This window comes from Tupaia chinensis, unplaced genomic scaffold (assembly GCF_000334495.1).
Source record: "Tupaia chinensis unplaced genomic scaffold, TupChi_1.0 Scaffold000421_1, whole genome shotgun sequence".
Lineage (NCBI taxonomy): Eukaryota > Metazoa > Chordata > Mammalia > Scandentia > Tupaiidae > Tupaia > Tupaia belangeri.
The window spans coordinates 1,586,221-1,594,359 of record NW_006159926.1 but is presented as its reverse complement, the minus strand read 5'-3'; the positions used below and the strand labels follow the sequence as shown (position 1 = coordinate 1,594,359).

Genomic DNA, 8,139 nt, shown 5'->3' with positions numbered 1-8,139 from the left:
CGAAAACCTCTCAAAAAAAAAAAAAAAAACACAAAAAACCTGTGGCACATATATTCTATGGAATACTACTCAGATATCAAAAACAAAACCCTTGCTTTTGATAGAACGTGGACGAAAATGGAAGATTTACTGCCGAGTGAAGCAAGCCAGGCTATGAAGGAGAGACATTGTGTGTCTCCATTTAATATATACTGACTGTCCGCACATTGACAGAAACTGAAAGATTAGAGGATATAGAAACATGGAAACTAGTTACAGATACTGGGTATAGTGTGGGAAGAGGGTGGGAGAAGGAAGAGTGTGTGAGGAAAGACTTTAAGAAAAATAGGCAAGACATATATGGGACACAGAAATGGATTATTAACTGTTGATGATAACATGTATAGTATCCCAAACTGGACTGGTGAAAAATGTGTTCATATGGGAAAATTCACTGTACAACTAAATGATGTATAGTGACTAAATATATAAGAAATTAAAATAAAGTAAAATATATTAAATTAAAAAAAATCACGTATCTTGAAGTTAAGTTCCCTGCAGTGGTATTACCAGCTCAGAAGAGACAGTGAAATTCTGTTTTGTAGCCTTAAATTACTAAGTTAATAGGTCAGAATTGTGTTCTGTCACATCACATGTCCTGGAATGTCTGGCCACACTGAAGGTGAAACACCATCTTTCAGTGAACTCAACTTCCTTTATGCACAATGGGTTTATGTGTCTCAAGTAGAATATGTTTGGCAGGAATCTGTGCTGGATCAAGATACTTTTTATCTTTGTCAGCGTTATAAATGTGCAGAAAAACTTGTGAATCATGCTCATCCCCAAAAGAGATAAGGAAATGACAAAAAAGGAAAACTATAGACTAATTTCTCTGATGAAAACAGATGCAAAAATTCTCAGCAAGATACTAGCAAATCATATCCAACAACATATTAAAAAAGATTACACATCATAACCAGGTAGCCTTTATTCCAGGGATGCAAGGGTTGTTCAACAAATGCAAAAACATAAATGTAAGACACCATATTAACAAAAAGAAAGATAAAAATCATATGATCATATCAATATGCAGAAAAAGTGTTTGATAAAATACAACATTCCTTCAAGATAAGGCTGTCAGCAAAATTGGCATGGAAGGGTCATTCGTCAACACAATAAAAGCTGTCTATGAAAAACCCATAGCTAATGTCATTCTGGTACAAGACTTTCTACACTCCTTTTCAGTATAGTACTGGAAGTCCTTACCAATGCAATCAGAAAAGAGAATAAGATAAAAAGCATTCAAATAAAAAGAGGTGAAATTATCTCTATTTGCAGATGACATGATTGTATGCATAGAAGACCCAACAGTATCCACAAATAATAATAATAATAATAATTCCCAAAAGTAATAAATGAATACAGTAAAGTTGCAGGATACAAAATCAACATAAAAAATCTGTAGCATTTCTTTCTTTCTTTCTTTTTTTTTTTTTTTTTGAGAGGTTTTTGCTATAGGCAAGACATATATGGGACACAGAAATGGATTATTAACTGTTGATGATAACATGTATAGTATCCCAAACTGGACTGGTGAAAAATATGTTCATATGGGAAAATTCACTGTACAACTAAATGATGTATAGTGACTAAATATATAAGAAATTAAAATAAAGTAAAATATATTAAATTTTAAAAATCACGTATCTTGAGGTTAAATTCCCTGCAGTGATATTACTAGCTCAGAAGATACAGTGAAATTCTGTTTTGTAGCCTTAAATTACAAAGTTAATAGGTCAGAATTGTGTTCTGTCACATCACATGTCCTGGAAGGTCTGGCCACACTGAAGGTGAAATACCATCTTTCAGTGGACTCGTGTTACTGGCTTTTCCCACACTTGAGGGCCACATGCCATCATTGTTGGCTGGTGTTTACACCTAGATCACTTTAACACCAGGTGTCTGTGATCACTGTACCTGTATTCTGGTCAGGAAGAAATGCCATATGGACGCTCAGGACTTGAGTTTACGCAAGGACTGGGAAGTGCGCAGGAAGTGAGTGGGTGGGAGGAGCAGGTAGGACTGACCTGCACTGCAGGCCTTGTCTCTCTGCCTCTCTTGTTTTTCTTTGTCGAGTATAGTTGAATCTGTATATACTAAATGAGAATGCAGGATGACTTCAAAACAATCATGGAAAAATGAAACGAAAGTACAAGTTTGTTTTGGTGGGGAAAAAATGGAATTTCCACATTTTTTTTAAATTTTATTTTATTTTATTAGGCAGCAGCCTTTATTTTACTTCTATTCATTCATCAAAGCACACAGCACAGCCTCTGATCAACATGACTGGTTGACATTAATCTAGCCAAATAAAACTACATTGTAAGGGCACATGGTTTCTTTTCTTTTTTTTTTTTTTTTCTGAACCTTTTTTTTTTTTTAAATTTAATTTACATTCATTCCCTAAGCATCGTCACAGCATATAAAATGTGATTTCCCATCCAGAATATACTGCATAGTGGCTTAATCATGCTTGTTGTTATAAAAATTTTCCACTTCTAGTTTCTTGGCTTGTTGTTATCAAAAATTTTCCATTTCTAGTTTCTCGTGGTTTTTTTGTTGTTGTTGGTGGTGGTTTTTTTTTTAACCCCTATGTCTGGTCCTCTGTCCTTTCCCACCCTCTTCTCACACTATCTCTGGTATCTATAGTTGTCTTCCATTCCTTTCCCCCCCACATTGTATTGATCACACAATTTTTTAAATAATCTAACTACTTTCAATAGTAAGTTCACTTGGTACTAATAAGAAAACCAGTTTTAACTTTAACAAAGAAATTTTAAAAACTTTGCTTAAAACTTAAAGCCAGGAAACAGGTTAGGATTCTGTTCAAATGGTAGGTGCATGAACCTATCCATATCTCAAGACAAGACACAAATCCACACATATTTTTTGCCTAACACATATTTCCCGTGAACATCTCAAAGATCTCTTGTGCTCCCTACTGTTGGGTTGTCAGAAAAGTCCTGACCTTTTTTCCTATGTTTTTCTATGCAAAAATGCGTCATGACTTTTCCAGCAACTCCATATTTTGTAGTTTGATATAAGCTGATTGGTAATAGGGAGTAGCTTACTCATGTTTGTATGTGGAATTCAGTGCAGCTGAAACCTGTATGTTTTAGCATATAGGTAAACATGAGTAAATGCGCTGTCACTGTGATTCCATTTCACATTTGTATCTTTAGTAGAAGTGGTGCTGTTCTACTTTGTAATGTCACATATTATCCTTATTTGAGACAGATATCTGATTTCCTATTTATTTCCTAATTTACAGTTTCACAAGACTATACCCAGGATATGGAAGAGCTGGTGTATGAACAGGAAGGTCCAGGTTGGTGGATATTAGTGTCATTGGTACATGTTTCCATTTGAGGCAGTGTCTGGCCGTTTCAACACACGGTTAAGGATTCACTCTGACTTGGCACTGATCTCACTCTGCAAAACTTACAGTCATTTTTGATTGCCCACATATTCATAGAAGCGTAATTTACATGGGAAGATGAGAGAAAAGGAGATGTGGTTTCGAACTACCAGGGGATTTTTGGTCTTTGTAGGTAGGATGTGGGAGAGAATATTTGGGTATTGAAGAGGCAGTATGGTGCAGTAGGCAGTGAGGGTGCAGATCCTGGTTTTGCTCTTCCCTGTATTTGTGACTGAGAGTGGATTTTGGAACTTTCTTCAGCTTAAATATTATTAAATGATAACGATAACATCTATCTTGCAGACTGTGGAGATGGATTTATGAATCTTTTAGATGGTGTGTGGTGCTTGTTGATTTTCACATGTTTGACAAAGGTGTATACTTTTTCTTTTTAGATTCCAGTGAACCAGTTGTAGATGATGAGAAATTACAACATGATACAGGTATTAGAGGAACATTTTCTTTTTTTTTTTCCTTCCCTTTTTTTTTTTTTTTTTTGCCAGAGGGATCATGTGATTACCAGAGAGCCAAAGAGGGAGAAAATGCCCTTCAGTGGGCTGTGGTCATGCAACAATCCCTTCTCCGTTTCTCCATTCTGTCAGGATTTTGAGCATGCACACATACCTAGTGCGTTTTCAAAGTCCACTGGGGTCAGGATTTGAACCATGTGGTAAGCCATATGGAATCTGGCTCCCCTAACCACTAGTCCACAATGCTAGCCCTAGAACATTTTCATCAAACTTTAAATGCCATTTAAGGGTTTTCATTTGCTCTGTTATGTTAACATGGAGATTTTTCTTTCAAAACAGTCAAAGATGTAATTTTTTTCAAAGCTGTAATTGTAACATGTACTAAAAGACTTTGTGTCTTGTAACAAAACTAAGGTGTAAAAGAGTATCAGGCGTTCATAGTTCACCTTCTCCACCAGTGCCTCTATAGCAAAACATAATATGAAGTTGACAGTAATTTAGTGTGTCCTACTCTGTGCCAATTAGAGAGATTTTTAGAAAAGTTATATACCTGTTTTCTTTAGTTGCTTTAGGACAGAGGCATTTATCACTGAATGTGCACGTATTAATTTGGAAAGAAAAAGAATTCTGTGTTTGAGATTGAAGTGTTTTTTAGCTGAGCAGTTACTCAGAATGACTCATTTGATACTTATTTTTGTTCCCTTTTTTTTTTACAGATGACATAACATACCAAGACTATGATGAACAAGGTCTGAAAATGCTTCTTAATCTTAAACTTGTTTGACTATAAAATATGGAGAATTTTGTTGTAAGCTGTAAATATCCTAGCTTAGTTTTCAGAGAAATTCTTTTTGGGATATTGCTGACCCGCTCCACCCTAAATTATTTCTTCAACTCTTTATAAGTTGCCTCCGGAGGTTTAATTACAAATTACCCAAGAACACTGACCTCATTACTTTACAGTTGTTGCTTTCTCTTGACTAAAATATGCTTGAGCAACTACTTTAGTCAGAGTTTAACTATTCTTTATAAACCACCAGGAGACAATTGTGCGGGATCCAGCCTATTCACCCCCCAAAAGCCCTACCTCTTAATCTCATAGATTAAGTTTTCTCCAGTACTTTTACAATGGCTCACAGATTTTAATACATGAAGTTTGGCGGGCCAGGTGGTGGCACTATGATGATGCAACTGGACTCACATGACAAAGATCCCAGGTTTGTATCCTGGGCCCTCCCTGAGTATTCTGGGAGAATTCATGCCCGTGATATGAACTGACTGAGAAGGGGGTTGATCACAGCATGAAGACCCTGAGTGGTGTGTGTTCTCTGTCTCTCTAGCTCTCCCCTCTCTGCTGAATGAAATAACTAAACTACAGATAAAATTGTCCCCTGTTCTAATGTCTGAAAAGTAGCAGGTGCTCATAATTTTTTATTAAATAAATGAAAAAGAATGAATGTATGACCATTCTGGGAAGATAAGAAAGTTTGTTTCTAGTGCATCAGAATAGTGGCGGCACTGTGGAAGAAGAGGTTGACTGAGAGAAAACTTGCCCCTGGGCCCTGGAGAGGACTGCACAGTTGAGCCACCTCTGCAGCACAGCAGGATAGAAGCCCCAGGCCCCGTGCAGTACCTGAGAGCAGAAGTGGACAGTGGGCCAGGGTCAGGGTGGTGAATTAAAGGCTGCCAGCAGCCCCTCGTTCCAAGGGTTTGGCAGCCATGGCATTTGCCCACAGGTTAAACCTCTGAGCATTGTTTCCTTAAACAAAGTGAGATACCTGCCTGCTAAGAACTGGGATCCAGGGTAGAGCTTCAGCTGACTGAAAACCACCACAGATACAAATAAAATTTAAAAATGGAAACTCAGTACCACCTGGGTGTAAACAAACTGTTGAGTCCTGGTAACAAGGGATAAAGGAACACTTGTCTGTTCCTCCTTTTATAGAAAGGAAGCATATGTGATGGACCATTTCCTGTGGCTCTACAACCACGACCTTCAATCTGAGTTAGGCCTGTTTTGTCCAGTGGGTTGAGCTCTTCCCACCCTGCTCTGTTGTCTGCTGTATCCTAGTGACTGAGCCCTGGAGGCTCCCAGAGAAATAAGACATCAGCTTTGCCCTTGAAGGCTGTCATCAGTTTTTCTATCATATTTTTTTCTTCAGATTTATTTATTTATTTTACATTTCCCCACAAACATTTACCTATTGAAAATTTTTGCTCATACTTCATAGTTCTTGACAGTTAATAAACAACTTTCAAAATTTCAAAAAACCTGAATTTTAAAGATAACTTTCAAAATATTTGTTATAATTTTGTTTGTGACTCTATTGTAATCAAAGTTGTATAGTGCTAACAAATTGGTTTTTTCTGTTTATTTTATAGTATATGAACCTTCAGAAAATGAAGGAATAGAAATTTCAGGTGAGTTTTTTTCTCTAAAGTGGGTGTTTTCTGCAACTCAGCTACCCACCATACCATTCCCTGTGTTTATTGAAACTCCTACAATTGTGCACCGAAGAATAAATGCAGAAAGAAAGGCAAGACATTTTTAAAACACCAAGAAACTATATTGATTATTGCCAACATATCTATTCCCCTTTTATGGTACAAATTTTATGTCTGCAGGGATAATATTAGTCTATTTAATGTATTCTCTTAATGTAGTTTAGAAGTTAAATTGGTGCTAGTATAAATGCATGCTCAGGAGTCTGTAAGACCTCCTCTAGAAAGAGCCATACTTAGATATCTGAGTGGATACATTAACTTTGGTATCTGCGTGGAGTTGAGTTTAATATAAGATGTGTTTGCTTTTTTTAGATGCTATAGCAGACTCAAACATGATTTCAGAAGGTAAGTTAATTTTATAGGAATAGTTCTCCTTGCCATATTAAATATGTTCGAGTTCTTTTGGAGCACTTCCTGTTTGCTATCTCCATAGTGCTCAGGAGCTAGGAGTACAGGAGTGATTAAGACAACAGAATGCCTGTTTTCAATGGAGCTGGCATTCCAGTGTTCAAACAGATGATAAATGAAGTAATTAAACATGATGAGGAGTGTAATGATGGTGATAAAAACAAAGTGCACTATTAGAGAATAACCAGAGAGGATGCAGAGAACTACTCTAGGAGTGAGAGACCACTTTTGAGGAAGTGATCTGGTGTGAAGGCGTTAGCTGTGGGCAGAGATGAGTTGATAGTTGTGCCCTTTGTGTTATTAGCTAGAAGGAAACTTTTTCTTTGTTCTTACTCTCTTTCTGTTTTGTTTTGTTTTGTTTTGTTTTTAAGCAAAACGGTGGTTTCTGAAAAAAAAAAAAAAACAGTTGCATAAATCGAAAACTGGTACTTCAGTGCAACTTACATTTAAGTTTACACAGTTCTTTCAAGATACATTATTTCAGGTGTCTCACACAAAGAGGAGGAGGTAGGAAAAGATCTTTGTGCTTGTTTTACTAGTGAAGCACTGAAACTAGAGCAAAGTTGGCTGAGGACTGACCTCTTGACTCCATGGCTGTCTGATCTGGGGGCAGCCCAGTATTGGGACCTGACACTGACTCTGGCAAGTATATGCTTTAACATCAGGTGTCCTCAGAGAGCACATAGCAGCAAGAATTTTGCTCATAAAATTACCATTAGAATTCATTTATGAGCAGCTAGTTGTTAGTTTTCAAATTAAATGTTACTGGTTTCAAGCTTGAATAGGGAGACCAAATAAAAATTCAGTCAACTGAAATGAGGGAAGGTAGATGTGGAGGGAATGGAGGAGACCAAAATTGTCCACCTTTCCCAGATAGCTTCTGATAGAGACTCCTGCACAGGTACGGTGGGCCACTCATAGGAGATTATTTTGTACTAACCCCAGGGGAGGCTATTGTGGTGGCCCAGAGTGAGATCATGGCAGTGGAAATGGTGGGGAACGTTGGAATTTGTGATATATTTTAAAATTAAAATCGATGGACTTTTCTGGTGATTGTGAAGCAAAGAGGAGACATAAAGGGGGGCTCGATTTGGCCTGATGAACTGTTAGGTGATGGGCCATCGACTAAGAGGAAGAAAACTGGGGTTTGGAAGAAACTGGTTTAAAGGAGAGAATTAAAAGCTTCATATTTTAAGTTTGGGAGTTAGATGAGATGTCCATGTGGCGGTAATGGGTAGGGAGTTGGATCTGCCAGTGTGTACTAGTGAGATGAGATCTTAGATGGAGATAAACTTGGAA

The 8,139-nt window shown here is 37.2% G+C and overlaps 1 protein-coding gene across 4 annotated transcripts in view; it reads left to right on the top strand.

Moving 5' to 3' along the window:
- The window catches only part of ASPH (aspartate beta-hydroxylase), a gene marked incomplete at its 5' end in the record, with an annotated part of 229,308 nt that overhangs the window by 56,974 nt on the left and 164,195 nt on the right, over positions 1 to 8,139 (top strand). For all 4 annotated transcript variants that reach the window (XM_027774298.1, XM_027774299.1, XM_027774297.1 and 1 more), the window contains 5 exon segments: positions 3,311 to 3,367; positions 3,853 to 3,900; positions 4,644 to 4,676; positions 6,310 to 6,348; positions 6,745 to 6,777. In XM_027774298.1, coding sequence (XP_027630099.1) covers positions 3,311 to 3,367; positions 3,853 to 3,900; positions 4,644 to 4,676; positions 6,310 to 6,348; positions 6,745 to 6,777 — 210 coding nt within the window.